Here is a 15,321-nt window from a genome sequence, read left to right on the forward strand (position 1 = left end):
ATTCCACAAATCTTTTCTAGAAAGCATACAGTACTCTGCTAAAGATAGCCCGGTCCACATGTTTAGCCCCCAGCCGTTGTCCTACGTACTGTAAAATATATCTGGCATCCCACACAGATGCATCACTCACCACACACCAAAAGTTTATTTTTAGTTTTTCAATGTTGTGTTCTTGGGCGGATTATTTGAAAGGGATGAAAGAATATGAAAGTCCTCCAGAACTGTGCTTAAAGATAAGACAATAGTGGCATATATATTACGAACATCATCAACCATTTACTAAATCCCTTTAATACCATCTATCAGTCACTGAACAGTTTGAAAACAAACTGTTTAACAAGTTTAACAAAACAATAAAAAGAACTTAATGTGTCGATGCTTTGATATGCTGCTTTCATCTGTAGCAGAATGTTTGTGATTATATAAAATGGTAGTAATCATTTTTATTGTCTTGACAAAATGAATTCCTTTAAGCAATAAAAACATCATGCAAACGCTGCCTTTAAGGTTCATACAAAGGCACTCGATGGTTCTTATTATCACTGCGCTCTAACTCACTGAACCCTGTACATGTCTGTCATGTAACAGCCTGCTCTCTCCATCATTTCCCACCTCCACTTTTCTTTCACACTCTCTCTCTCCGCTCTCTCCCTCCTCCACAGGTAGTCCACCTCTCAGCCGGCTGGACATCTGTTGTCTAGCAACTCCTGCACCAATCAGAGCATCGGGGCCTCTCCTCTCCTCTGCAGTGGAACCACCCTTGCATGCAAATGGCCGACATCGAGAGTTCACACACAACTGTCGAACTACAGACAATGAAGGCACATGTAACTTATTCTGTAGGAGCGGACGCACTTTATAAAACACATGTCAATTTGAACACATCTCCTCTGGAACATTAATCCATTCAGCGCACACTGTGGATATGCATTAGCATAGAAAGTAGAAAAGGGAACTTTACAGATGAAGTGCAACAGTTAAAAGAGGCTTACAAGAGCACACAGTGCACTATAATTAATACCAAAATCCATACTAAATGTTTGTCCGAATTAAGTGCATTTGTTAACACAGTTGCTCATGCATGACATTAAAATAGCTACTTTTTATTTCAGCCCTCTGCAAGATGCAAGATGCATTTGACAGCAAAGATGATACGATTGTTGCTGCTAAAAAAGCTCTGCAAAACTTGGAAAATGTGATACGTCTGGGTTTCTGCTGTGATTGTAATACGGTAAAAACACACCTATGGTGTGGATGCACAGTATTTGTTCCAGGCAAAATGTGCATGAAAATATTTTTGAATTAAATATTGTGGTGCTGCAGAGACACCTTGGTCTACTAAACAATATATCATTGTTTAGTGCAAAAATCATATTTAATATGTTTTTCAATGACAATGAGAATAATGATGTCAAAATGAACTCTTCTTCTGATATCACGGATCATAACGTTATTGCAATATGAGTCAAAATGATCACAATTACTATTTAAAAAATGGTTCAGCCCTAGTTTTAATGCATACTTTGGTTGAGGTCTGCTCAGGTTTTAGTGCTATTGCTTCATAGATAGAAGGAGTGCTGCCTGGTTCTTTCTATGTCGAGTTTTCAAGGTCTCCCTGATTCAAACATACACAAGTCAACTGGATTGGAGCCCAAAAAAATGCCCACATGTGTGAGAAAGGGGGTTTTAACTGTCAGTATGTTCGCCTGACAGAGCGTTTTTATTTTTGAATGGACTAGAAAATCACATTTTACACCTGCGCCTGAAGCGACTGCCGCTTACAGTAGATTCTTGAGATTCGCCTCACTCTCGGAAAAAAGTCTCAGACTGACAACAATGAGTTCTGACTGGCTGACAAAAATGTTACTTTAATGTACCTGCGTGTGTGTGTGTGTGAGTGTATGTGTGTGTGCAAGCTTGAGCCCTGCTGCCACAGACACTGTTGAGAGGTCTTTTGCTTACATAGTTATAACTGACAGCAGCATTTCTGCATAAAGTGAAGCCGTTGTAATGGTGCAGACAAATGTGAAGCCACCCCAGTCAGCTGTTCCCATTCCGGCTTTCTGTCTGTATGCTTCTTTGTCTAGCAGTGAATAACTTTTCATAAATAAATATTTCGTAGCGACCCTTGCTAGGGAAAGCTACAAATAGCAGTTCCATTTTTCAAGTCGATATTCTCTATTTTCCTTCCGTCTTAGTTTTTTCTTTCACTTTTTTGATAAAGTTAGTTAGAAGTTTTTTTTTATTTTATTGTTAATCTGCTTTAATGCCCAAATATCATATCCCAATATCTGTTTCTGCCATAAAACATTCGAACAGATCTGCTGTGAAATCTATCTTTAAGAAGCACTGTACAATGCGGTGCAGCAGCCACAAGAGACGTGAAGAACAGTTTTAATGATGGTCTTTGCTTGTTTACGGTAATCACAAAACTGTCTCAAAAGCTTCTTTGGTGACTATATGTTGACATATTATGGATTCGGCACATTTAAAATGACAATCTCTGCATGAACAAACAGCTCTCATTTGAGGCGGGGGTGCAGGGTCGCTGTATGTCAGTCAGCTGCTTCGCTGTCTGTAGGACCTGTCACATTTGTCGTGTCATAAACCATCTTGTCTAAAACAATCTATTCCAGCATTGCAAGTATGTGGCCTCCGCCCTGCCCAGATTAGGGTTCCACACTTCTAACCATATTTAGGATGGCCCAGTTGTCATTTAGGCCCATGTTGGTTAGTTGACAGCAGCAGCAGTGGAGCTTCTTTTATGTCTCTTTTGTCTGAGCAACAGTTATTACTAGAGAATTACCTTAGAGTCTACCGACATTAACCTTGTACTACAGTTACTTGAACCTCTTTTGAGACAGTCTTTTTATGTGACTTCTCATGGCAAATGTTTATGGCTTGTAGAAATGTTATTGTCAAAAGTCAACTGTCAGTAAAGATTAAGCTGAACTGCATGTCTTTGGTAAGTCTTTAACAAATGTACCAGATTAATTTTCACTGGTTCTCTTTTTTGAGTGATGCAAAGTTGCTATTGCAACAGTGACTTTTCCAATAACTGTTTAAAGTCCTGTTTAAACTGAACGCAGCATATGGCGTAATATGCTGTAATTTCCGGTGGTCATAAACCATTAATCAGAAAAAGACGGACGTAGTGATGTCGTCTGGTTTCATCAAGAGAGACATACTGTGTATGATAATCAGACAATGGATGATAAATATCATTATTAGTCACATTACTATTATTATTGCCTGTACTATTACGCTTATTGACTTTGCTTCTACCCTGGAGTCTTTGTGCTTTCTCGCTTCGCAGGCTTCTATAAATCGTGGCTGTACCTGGACCGTGGTCGTGCATCCTGCTACGGCCCTGCTGACACCGACTGCCACCACCATTATTATTACTAGTCACATTACTATTACTATTACCTGTACCATTATGCATTTTAGCTTTACTTCCACCCTGAAGCCCTTTTTGCTTTCTCGCTCTGCAGGTTTCCATGAATCGTTGTGGTACCTGGACCGTAGCCTCCTGCTGTGACCCGACTGACACCCACTGCTACTTCCATTATTATTATTAATCACATTACTATCCCTATTTTCATAATTATAATTCTACTATAATAATTGCTGCTGTTATTATAAGTAGTCTTATTTTATGAATAATTTATGTCATATACATTGAATGTGTTGTATCTCTGTTATGCTGTTCATTCTGTACACATGACATCTATTGCATTCTGTCCATCCTGGGAGAAGGATCCCTCCTCTGTCGTTCTCCCAGAGGTTTCTTCCTTTTTTCTCCCTGTTAAAGCGTTTTTTAGGGGAGTTTTTCCTGTGCCGATGTGAGGGAAGGACAGAGGATGTCTCATGTGTACAGATTGTAAAGCCCTCTGAGGCAAATTCGTAATTTGTGATTCTGGGCTATACAAAATAAACTTTTAAGAACCTTAAGAAACATCTTTATATGTGTTTAAAGGTGATACAATATGTTGTAACACTTACTGAGATGGAAGAATATGGAGAGGGAAATTTGCTGTAGGAAAAGGGAAGTGGTCCTTATTGCAAAATAACTATCGGAAGCTATTGAGGATTTTGATATATTTGTAATGTGTGATTCACCTGAATAGTCACTTTATTCATTATTATTATTATTTTTTGCTTTTACTAGAATCATCCTTCCATCCTTCCATATATATATATATATATATATATATATATATATATATATATATATATAAATGTGTGTGTATATATATACATATATATATGTATATATATATACACACACACACTTTCTGAATATGTCACATAATGCCTCGTTGTGAATAAAAGCTATAAATAAGTTATGAACACTGTTATGCTCATCAGACAGAGATCATAAAATGAAGGGGTTTAACAAAACAATGGACAGGCGATGCAGCTGTGACAAACGTCATATTTAATTGTCATCTCTCTAAAATGACGGCTCTGCGGCGAGGACGTCTTATTTTGTAAAATGCCTGTTGCCTCGACTCCTCTCTCCTTGCGTCTTTCTGAAGCGAGGAAAGGAATCAAGGTTACCATAATGTTAACATAATGGAAAAACACAGCCGCTGTGCGTCAAGTCTTGCATTTGAGTATTATTGCAGATTGCAGAAGTATTGTACATTCAGGAGTCTTGTTGCTGACAAAAAGTCCCTTCTCTGCAAATCCTCCATCATTTCGAAACCAGAACCCATCAAACTTCTCACCTCTATTTCCCTGCCTGTTTTTTCAAGATCAGTGAGTTTTCTGATGTGTCGCGTCCGCACTGCATCAGAGTGTACGGCTCTGTGTGTACTGTGTGTGTGTGTGTTTTCTTTCGCCTTTAGTGGTGTGAAGTCTCGTAAGTCTAAAAACTACCATATTTAGGGACAGACAGAGAAGAGACACAGATAGATATAGAAAGTGGGAGAGGAGAAAGAAGCAAGGGACAGAAATAGAGACAGAACAAACACCTGACAGAGAAAGGCAGTCAAACTACACAAAGAGGAAGAGACGGACAAACAGGCCAACATGTGGTGTTCACTTTAAACATCTTCACTCTGATTGGTCATCTGATTTATGGCCTCTTGTATCAATCAGATCCACATGGTATTTTCACTCACACACACAAAAAGAACAATATGATTTTTTTGGTGTCATGCTGATATCAACCGTTTGTAATTTCTTTTTCTGATACATAATATAAATACTGGTTCAAATACATGAACAAATATATCATTGTGATTACTAAGTTGACTTTGAATTGCTTTTTTCCCTGGCATGACGCGTATACCTACGGTAAATGTGTTACCATCGACTTTGCTGTTCAACGGTAGGTTAATTAAGTGGATGTTAATGGCAGTGTGACCTGTTTGCTACGGAGCAGCTTCACACAGAGTGGAACACTTAGCTACTCCTAATGTGAAGAGAGGGTGACATTTGTATCTGCAGGGAAAGACAATGGAAAGGTTAAACTTCTATTGATGTATTATTGAGAGATCTAAAGCGTGCCCTGCTGGTTAACTCAAGGCTGCCGGTCTGCGTTGCTCTCATATGGTGTTTACAGCTGATAACGCTGTTGCCGCGGTTCCCCCACTGTTAGCTCTGTCAGCACGTTTGCCTTAGTTTGTACTGTTGTAGCTGTTAGCACCGTTAGCTACAAGCCGCCGGCTAAGGCGTCGCCATGTTGAGAGCCTTAAAGAGCCAATCTAAATGCTCCCAATCTCTTTTATGCACCTCAGAAGAGGAATTAAATTATTTTCTTTGTGCTGTAAAATTAGAATCTCGTTGCAGTATTATGTTGATACAGACAATTTTTGCCAACAATAAACACGCTGCTCAAAACTAGCTAATATGCTCGAGGTTGAAAGGTCAATTAAGCTGTATACTGTGGCCTCTCTTCGATGGCAACAACGAATTTAATGATATTATTTATGTTACATATAAAACTAAATATGTTTAAAGGTAACAATGCTGACCGGATTACGTTTTCTATCAAAGAGGGTGAATTATTTATTACATAACGTATCTGAGAAGTTGCAAACATGTTCATACAGTGCAATGTTCACTGACTGACGTAACACAGAAACGACATGCTGTTACTTGACGCACAAAAGCAGAAAAAAGGATTTATTAATATTAGCATTTAATATTTAACTGAAACCGTGATCTCTTTTTAAAATCCAACCACAGACGGGACTCTTGTGAGTTTTGTTCGTTACAATGAATCAAATGTACTCTGTTTTACATCGTTTTTTTATTTAATACTTAATAATTTTATAATTTTTGATTCTTGGTCAAACAAAATTAGCATAACGTCCTTGGGGAAATTACAATGATGGGCATAATTCAATTAATCCGTTCAAACAATCAATTAAATCGATCATCAAAATAAACCTTTGTTGAAGGCCTAAACCTAATGCACACACACAAATCGACCCATCGCACACACCACAACAGGATGCTGGAACAGCTTAATTAAGAGTTTTAATTGAAAAGATGTAGTGGGGTGAAAGTTACATCCTCCGTGAACAGCAGCTAAGTAGTCCTCATCCATGCGGTTCCACGTCTCCCCCCACCCCGACCTGCAGAACCCTGAGGGTCTAATGAAACCATCCAGGATGCTGAGACATCGTCACCCTCCGCTGGCTCCCAAGAGAGGGAGAATTATGAGACTGATTACTCACTTGCTTTCTCTTCTGAGGAGAAACAAAAGGTGGCTGGTGTCAGAGATAAAACAGCCCCCAGAGTATTGCCGGGAGCTTCGTGACGTGCGGTAATGTCTGCTTTTATCTTACCCGGCATAATGCAGCCGCATATTAGACTAATATGTCAAAGTGGTTTAATCTGAGTGTGGCGGTCTGGATAAATCCTTTACGAGGAAAGACACAAACTCACATTTATAATCACGCATATGTCGAGACAAAAAGCTGGAGAATTAAATGCAGCGATGAAGCCCTACAGCACAGTGATGCTTTACTACGATAATGGCTGCATGAGTCATGTAAGAAGTAGCACTGAACACTGGTAGTAAAAAGGTACCTTAATAATGTACCTAATCACATTAGAAAGGAGACTTTGTGGACATGTAATTTCTGCTATTGAAACGGCAATAATAAAAGCATGTTTGTAAATGTTCCTTCGCTTAATAAAAAAGAAAATAGGGCAGATCATTAATAGGTAGCTCCATGGTTACAACAAGAGCTGGCATAGCAACCAGCAAAGGTTACACAGCAAGGTTACTTATTCAAACTTTGGAACAGTGCAAACAAGCAAGCCAACATGCCTTTATTGCTTTTAGTACTTTAAGGAACATCTCACATTTTCTACATCTACCGGGGTTTCGGAGCATCAGAAAAGCTAAACAGGACCTGTGGAGCAGTACTGACCACGAAATCTGATATTTACAGTTTTAGAAATGGTTCTGCAACTTTGTGGCCGCAGCCCTATATCAATCTCCATCTGTGCTTTTAATGTGGATGTCACTTTAATGCCTCCTTAAGCGTGCATACTCCCGCCTCGATTTGGTTCTGCAGGGAATAAATAATAATGATGTCATTATTATCTGTGGACTCTGTCTATTAATATGTTATAATATCACTCTGTTTCACCGTCCGTTTCTTGGTTGGAAGCACTTGAGACTAAAGCAATTTGCTGCCAGGGAACGTGTGAGGAAGTAAGAAGAGGAGGGAGGAATTGTTGGGAGGGGGGCGGGGGGTAAATCAAACAGAGGTTGAAAAGGACAAAGGCAGACAGAGAGAAAGGAATAGACAGAAGGAGATGCAGTACTCTGTAATTAAGAACGCCCTCGCTTTCTACAGAGTCTATTGCTCTTGTTCCTCATCTTACTGTAAGGTTCTTTCTAGGCATAGCAACCAATCGTTTTTTCTTTGAATAAAAAATCCAGACATTTAAGAAACGCAAGAGCTGCAATTTTGATTAGAGCTTACATTATTAACGACAGTTTAAGAGGTGACGGAAGATTTTGGCAGCTGAAACTGTCATCTTAAATGTATACAGCTGCAACTAATAAGCCACAAAGGAAACTAGGCTGTCGTCTGGTTTGAGTGCTCTTTGCGACTTGATGCTAATTATTTATTATCTACTGTTTCGAAGTTGGTCTCGTCAAGGAAAGAAACACCCCTCTGTATTGTTTTGATGTTTTGAAATATAGAGTAGATTATAGCAAAGTTCAATACGACCAAGAGAGGGATGGAGATCTAGCATCGTTTTTAGACAGTCGCTGCAGGTAACAGCTAGCTAGGTAGCAATCTTGAGTTAAGGTATAAAGTATAATACTTTTCAAGTATTTGACAATTAATTCCATCTGCTGACAAAGACAATGAGATGTGGCTAAAATCTGTAACATTTTACTTAATGTGAGCTCATCATTGCAGGTTTAACTCTCCTGTCATTAGAGCTTTAACTCTTGCATTAACGGTCCAACAATCGTAAAGACAGATTTCCACAAATTGTCCATCCCTTAGTTCTTGACACTAAAACATTTAAAATCTCTGACACATCCAAAAGCACCCATGCTACAGTTTCAGGCTGAGCCTTTGGTTTTCTGGTTCACTACACAGGTGAGCATCGACTGAAACGGAAAGCTCCTCTAAAAAGATGGAATATTTTCAATACTGTGTGTGTGTGTGTGTGTGTGTGTGTGTGTGTGTGTGTGTGTGTGTGTGTGTGTGTGTGTGTGTGTGTGTGTGTGTGTGTGTGTGTGTGTGTTTGCGGGTGTGTGTGATAGAGACACTGAGAGTGAGAGAATGACCAACATTTATTTTTAGCCCCAGTGAGTCATGTGGTCCCCCCCCTTCTCCCCACTGATCACCCCTTCCTTTCCTCCCATCCTATCTCTCTGTCTCTCCCCTTATCTTTCTCTCTCTCTCTCTCTCTCTCTCTCTCCAACAATCACATCCTCTCCCTCTCCTCCCTCCCCTCACTTCAAAGTGAGGCAAAACGGAGTCACAATGACACCAGAGGAACCCAGGAACAAAGCCCTATAGGAAAGGGAGGAAGGGAAGGCAAATCTTTATCTTGTGTAATGAGGGAAAACTCTCGATATGCAAATTGAAAACATGCATATTATTTATATATATATATATATATATTTTATATATATACACACACCACTGAGGCAGACTGTCTTACACCGCAGCAACAGCTATCATCTCTGTTTCCATGACATTTCCACATGAAAGAAAATACCAACAGCACACCCCCTTTCACCACAGAAGGAGGGTCAGTTACGGATCGAGGATCGGAACAATGGGACTTTTTTTAACATGGTACACTTCTAACAAATTTAAGAGAAATTATTAGATTTTCTTTTTTTTTAATGAAAAGCATCATCAACGCTGTTTTAAAACACAGATTACTAAATATTTTGAGTTTTCCATCCTCGTAAATGTAACTCTATTTCTTCACCCAATCTACTTCTTAAAATACCACACTGCAATGCAATATTTACACAGCGAGACAAGTTGATATTTTTATCCTTAAAAAAAAAAGTATCTTTATTGGAATGGATTCAAATCTACCCAACTGTTAAGACAAGCTGACTGGGTCACACAGAGGGAAATGAAACACAGATTACTAAATATTTTGAGTTTTCCATCCTCGTAAATGTAACTCTATTTCTTCACCCAATCTACTTCTTAAAATACCACACTGCAATGCAATATTTACACAGCGAGACAAGTTGATATTTTTATCCTTAAAAAAAAAGTATCTTTATTGGAATGGATTCAAATCTACCCAACTGTTAAGACAAGCTGACTGGGTCACACAGAGGGAAATGAAACCAGTGGGCAGATACACAAACAAGAACAATCGTGCGCGCACACACACACACACACACACACACACACACACACACACACACACACACACACACACACACACACACACACACACACACAAACTGATGAGGGATTAGAGACACAAACACACACAGCTGCAAGCCCACGTGCACACACACAACACACACACACACACACACACACACACACACACACACACACACACACACAACACACACACATACAGCTGCACATCACAAGCAAATGCAAAGTGACAAAAGATAGCAGACAGAGTCATAGTGACAGGACACTGACCCAGGCATGAAGGAGAGGGCAAATATTCAACTGCTGTGAGGGATACGGCGTGCACCAACACACACACACACATGCACACACACTTAAATGTTGACTTTCCGTTTTCTCTTTCTTTCTCTGATTATCCTTCTCCCCCCCTTACTTCTGCTTCCTATCCTTTTCTTGTCCCTCCCTCTCTCTCTCTCTCTCCACTGCCTCCTCTCATTCACTGGCTCATCTGCTGCTCTTAATGAAACGCTGCATAATCAGGATTGCAGATTGCAGGACTGTGACTGGTCCTATAGGCCCGCCGCACATGTGCGTACTCATCACCAGGAACACCAAACACACACACACACACAGTTTGTTGATCTGCCCTAAACCCTTTTCAATTTTATATACACACGTGCACAAGCTCTTGCATGGGTAAACGCACAGCGGTGGAGTGGGGTTGGGGGAGGTCATGATCCTGCCAGAGAGAAGGGAATCAGAGTTGCAATTCTAAGGCTTATCGCAGAAAGAGGGTAAGACCATATCTGACACGCCAGCATGCTCGGTACGTAAACCTCTACACACACAAACACACACATACACACAGAAGAGAAAGTGTGAAAAAGAGAGTGTATGTTGTGCACACCCGCAGATCCTCATGCAGAGGAGGTGAGATAACCCTTTGCAGTATTTTGGGAAAATCTGTCCCGGTGAGACACTGTGAGACACTGATCCGTTTGCCAAGGTGTCTATTACCAACACTGCGCTCAGCGAGCGGGAGGGGTCAACATGGGCAGAGGAGGAGAGACAGCATCAGTGAGGGAAGAGCGACAGAAAGAAAGAAAGAAAGAAAGAAAGAAAGAAAGAAAGAAAGAAAGAAAGAAAGAAAGAAAGAAAGAGGTAGGAGCGGCATGAAGGGAGCAAGGGAAGAGAGAGATAAGCAACGAAGAGATGGAGGGGAGGTGGTGAGGTAGCGGAGGGGGGAAAATGTGCAGGAAGGAGGGGGCGGGTGGAGGAACCTGGTGAAGAGTATGACAGCGTCTTGTAAATCAAAAAGAGAAAGCTGATATAAAAAAGGGAGAAAAAGAAAACGCTAAACAGGAGAGAGGAGTAAATGCCAAAGAGCAGAGCAGGGAGCTGCTGGGAAGGAATAAAAGGTAAAATACTGCAAAGAGGGGGAGGGATTTTTTTGTTAATACTCAAATACTACAACACTATGAGATATACATATTTGCATTTTCACAGTAAAACTATGGGCAGTGGTATAACTAGTGCACAGCAAAAAATTCAAGGTCGCTTCCAGTAAATTCTAAGTAATGAATTTGGACAGCTCGTCTCACATCTACGGAAGCCCGACTGCTTGTGTGGTATGACAGCCGTTCATTGGTCATCGCGGTGCAAGCAAGCTGTGACAGAACATACCATTGGCTGAGGGGAAGGGGGCCACAGCAAGAGCACAACGCTCCATTGGTTAGTGATCACGAACGCGCTGTTGGCGGGTCCTGGGTCGCGTGCGTGAGAATATGTGAGCGTGTGTGCGTGCGTGTGTGCATGCGTGTGCGTGTGTGTCCCCAGCCCGCAGCAACCAGGCCAGCGGCTACAATTACAGTGACGGATGTGAAAGAACTGGGTCGGCTTCGCAAAGAGAGCTGCCCCTGGGACGACAAGACAAGCCAGAGGCCCCCCCCAATCAATACGGAGCACATGCACACGCACGCACACAAGGTCGTGTGTGACAAACATTTACATAGAACCAAAAAGGACATGTATATGAATAACACCAAAAAATGAAGGAGAACGTGCAGCACGCGGCGCAAAAAAAGTGCAATGACTTTTATTTGGTATTTTTGCTGTTTTGTTTTGAGCACATTGAAAACTTGCGCAAACCCAAGATCCAGAGGAGTATCTGCCCCTGAGGGCCGCTCTGGCTCTCACTCTCTGACTTTCCCACTCACTAACTTGTTCCCTCAAAGCTCATTTCCGGGGCCAATCCGCGGTCACAGCTCACCCACGCGTATGTCAGGGACACTTTGGGGCGTGCTTTTTTTTTTCTGCTCACGGATGGCGTGTGTTTGCGTACGTGCACGTTGCGTGTTTCTGTTTGTGTTCTCCTACCTCTGGCGGAGAGCTTCTTGGTGTTGATGATTTTGGCAGCATATTCCTGTCCAGATGAGATCTTCACACACCTCCGGACCACAGAGAAGGCGCCCCTGACAAGGAACACACACGCAGAAGTACTTAATACTTTCAAATACTTAAAAACAACTGATTTAACTGATCGTTTTGCTTTATGAAATCAATCAATATTATTCATATAGCACCTATCAAACAAATTGAATGACGTTCAGAGCACTCTACAAATGACTGACAAAACGTAAATAATATGACTTAACTTCTTTAATTTAAGAAAAGGAATATAACAAAAAACTACCAAAAAATAAAACACTGACTTAATTGATAATGGTAAAACAGTAATATTAGAATATAACAAGGAATAAAATGTGTACTAAATTCATAGCATAAATACACTGTATAAAATCTGACTTAATAACAAGCAATAATAATAAAATCCATAAAATCATATAACAACACAAAAAAAACCTGACTGAATACATGGGTTTTAAGCCTCTGTTTGAAAATTCAGCTATTCTCAGATCCTCTGGAAGGCTGTTCCGAAGACCCGGAGCATGAAACCGCCCTCAGAAGTCGCTGGTGAGTAACAACAAACATGGCTCAAGCTAAATATCTAAGTTTTACAGTCACAATTCTTTTCTTTGAATAACACACAAGCTCGGGGTGTAGTATACCCCCTCCCCTCCCCCCAGTACAGTACACACTGTTCCCATCTCTACACTAGACCATGGGCACCGACAAACGTGCCGACCGGCCTGCTACTGCCTCAGCCATGCGTTGTTTCTGGTGTTCCAGGCACATGTGTGAAGATCAAAAAACTGGGTCAGCTATATTTGAGGGAGAAGAAGAGCAGAGTGCTGCATCCCTCGTCTCCAAGAGCAGCCATGGAGACGTCCACCTCGGCTCTGCTCGGCTATGCGGGCCAAGCAGGCCGCTCTGCTGTTTGGCCTCCACCTCTGTCTCTGCACTCCTAGTTTTCTTTCAAATAACAAAACTGCTCTCACCAGAAATCATCAGATATATCACAAAACAGTAAGACGCACTTGGACGCAGACATTGGAGAGACGAAGCATGAGGATACTCATTACCTCAAATGAACCTCCGTTCTTTCACTTACTGTACTTCTTATGGCTGTCAACTGTGTTATAGTACATGGTTAAATCAGTGTAACAACTGAAGCTTTGAGCCTATGCAATCGCTGCTCAGCATATAGCATGATGTGCACCATAAACACGTTATCTAACATCATCTGGAGTGAGCAGCTTGCCACTAAAGCTTACCTCTAATTTATAGAGGATTTGGTAAAGGAAATCATAGAATAACATGTTATGTAAGGATTTGCCTTGACTCCCCTGCATAGTTGGGTAGCATGGCACCGTGGATCTGCTAGCACTGCCTGTCAGCTGAGTTTGCATTGTGCTGCATGGTAGAATATATGCATAGTGGCTGCACTCTGTGTGGAAAGTAAAGCCGAGGCGAACTAGCTGAAACCGTCTTTGATGATTCTGTGATGTGTTGTTGTTTTTGGGGAAAAACACGGTGCATGACTAGCTTGGAACCTCCGATTATGTGATGATTTTGAAAAAAAAAGGATGCAAACATATTTGTGTAGTGATGCAAAGAAGCCGTTTACGGGCAAGGATAACCACCGCTCCAACCGGCTTTATCTTGAATAATGTGCTGGAAGTATCAAAAAGCTCAAACTGATGGAATAGATATCCCTAGATCTGTGCAGAGTACACTCTAAAGGAGCTTCAGCAGACATTCGTGTATGCTCTGAATGAAGCTCCTTTAGACTGAAAGATAAAATAAGCTGTACTCTGCGTAGATCTAAGTGTGCGGATATCTATTCTATCAGGACATTGGTTTTCAAATGTTGAGTTTCAAAGCTGCGTGTTTGTTATTATAACAATGGTTCTGCATGCCTTATCCCGTCACGTTAGCTCAACATTTTGCATATCATGTGTTTTAAGAAATGTCAACTATTTATTTTCTTTCATTTCGCTGAAAATCCAACAAATTCCCGTAAAATATAAAAAAAAAACATTAGCAGACTCCTGAAACTCTAGTCATTCAGTATCTGTCATTTAAAATAATATTATTGAGTAACAGTGCAGTACTTGGCAAAAGCCAATCAGAGCGATGAAGGTCCTGCCACAGCTGAAATCAGACTCTGCACAAAAACAAAAGTACATGTTCACTTCATCACTACCAGCTAGTCCACTGCATGTCAGTGTGTGTGTACGTGTGTGTTTGTGTGCTTGTGTGGGGTGGGAGGGGCTTGATGCTGCTCACAGTAAAGGGATCAGGTGAGTAAGAAGCAGGCTACAGCTGCATTATTAACGACAGATGGTGTAAGAGATGAGGGAGATGAACTCCTCCAGTGAGGATGGAAATAGCTGGCAGAGTCCATTTCTAGTTCTCTCTGTGCTTTTGGCTCCAGATATATCTGATTTGTGTTTGCCCCATACAAATATGAATGCACGAGAGCGCACGCGCGTGAACACACACACACACACACACACACACACACACACACACACACAATGCAATGCCTCCCTCTCTCTGCCTCCCTCTCTCAGGGGTGAGGAATCCCCTTGGCCTGTGTCTGATAATTGACCGCAGCCCGGTGCTCGGTTAAGGGAATGTGTCATCGCCACCGACACGGTCTGCTGTCGCATTACCGAGAGAGTATTTCCGTCACGCGGGGAGGAGGAGGAGGAGGGGGATTTGGGGAGATGGAGGTACACACAGAGAGAGGGAGAGGGGGGGTGTTGTTAAAAAAAAATGTAACAAACATTTTTACAAACCACCCGATGTATTTCACCCCCGGTTCAGTTTACGACCTGGGGGGGGGAAATGCAACGCACGGGACCGGGATGGAGACGTGACGACAGGCTCGGTTGTCCTTCCGCACACAGGGCTTTAAATGAGAGATTATAACCACAAGGATGGCACTGCACACCAATGCATGATACATAATAGCGTATTTACCCCCCCAACCCCCTCCTGCATCACAGGTTGCATGTGTACTCCATCAGCTGCGCGCACACGCACACACACACACACACACACACACACACACACACACACA

At 41.5% G+C, this 15,321-nt stretch overlaps 1 protein-coding gene across 1 annotated transcript in view; it reads right to left on the reverse strand.

Moving 5' to 3' along the window:
• The window catches only part of LOC129096402 (calcium/calmodulin-dependent protein kinase type II delta 2 chain), a 38,655-nt gene that overhangs the window by 22,958 nt on the left and 376 nt on the right, over window positions 1-15,321 (reverse strand). Inside the window, exon 2 of the mRNA XM_054605177.1 lies at window positions 12,210-12,304. Coding sequence (XP_054461152.1) covers window positions 12,210-12,304 — 95 coding nt within the window. The remainder of the gene's footprint in view (window positions 1-12,209; window positions 12,305-15,321) is intronic.

This window comes from Anoplopoma fimbria, chromosome 9 (assembly GCF_027596085.1).
Source record: "Anoplopoma fimbria isolate UVic2021 breed Golden Eagle Sablefish chromosome 9, Afim_UVic_2022, whole genome shotgun sequence".
Lineage (NCBI taxonomy): Eukaryota > Metazoa > Chordata > Actinopteri > Perciformes > Anoplopomatidae > Anoplopoma > Anoplopoma fimbria.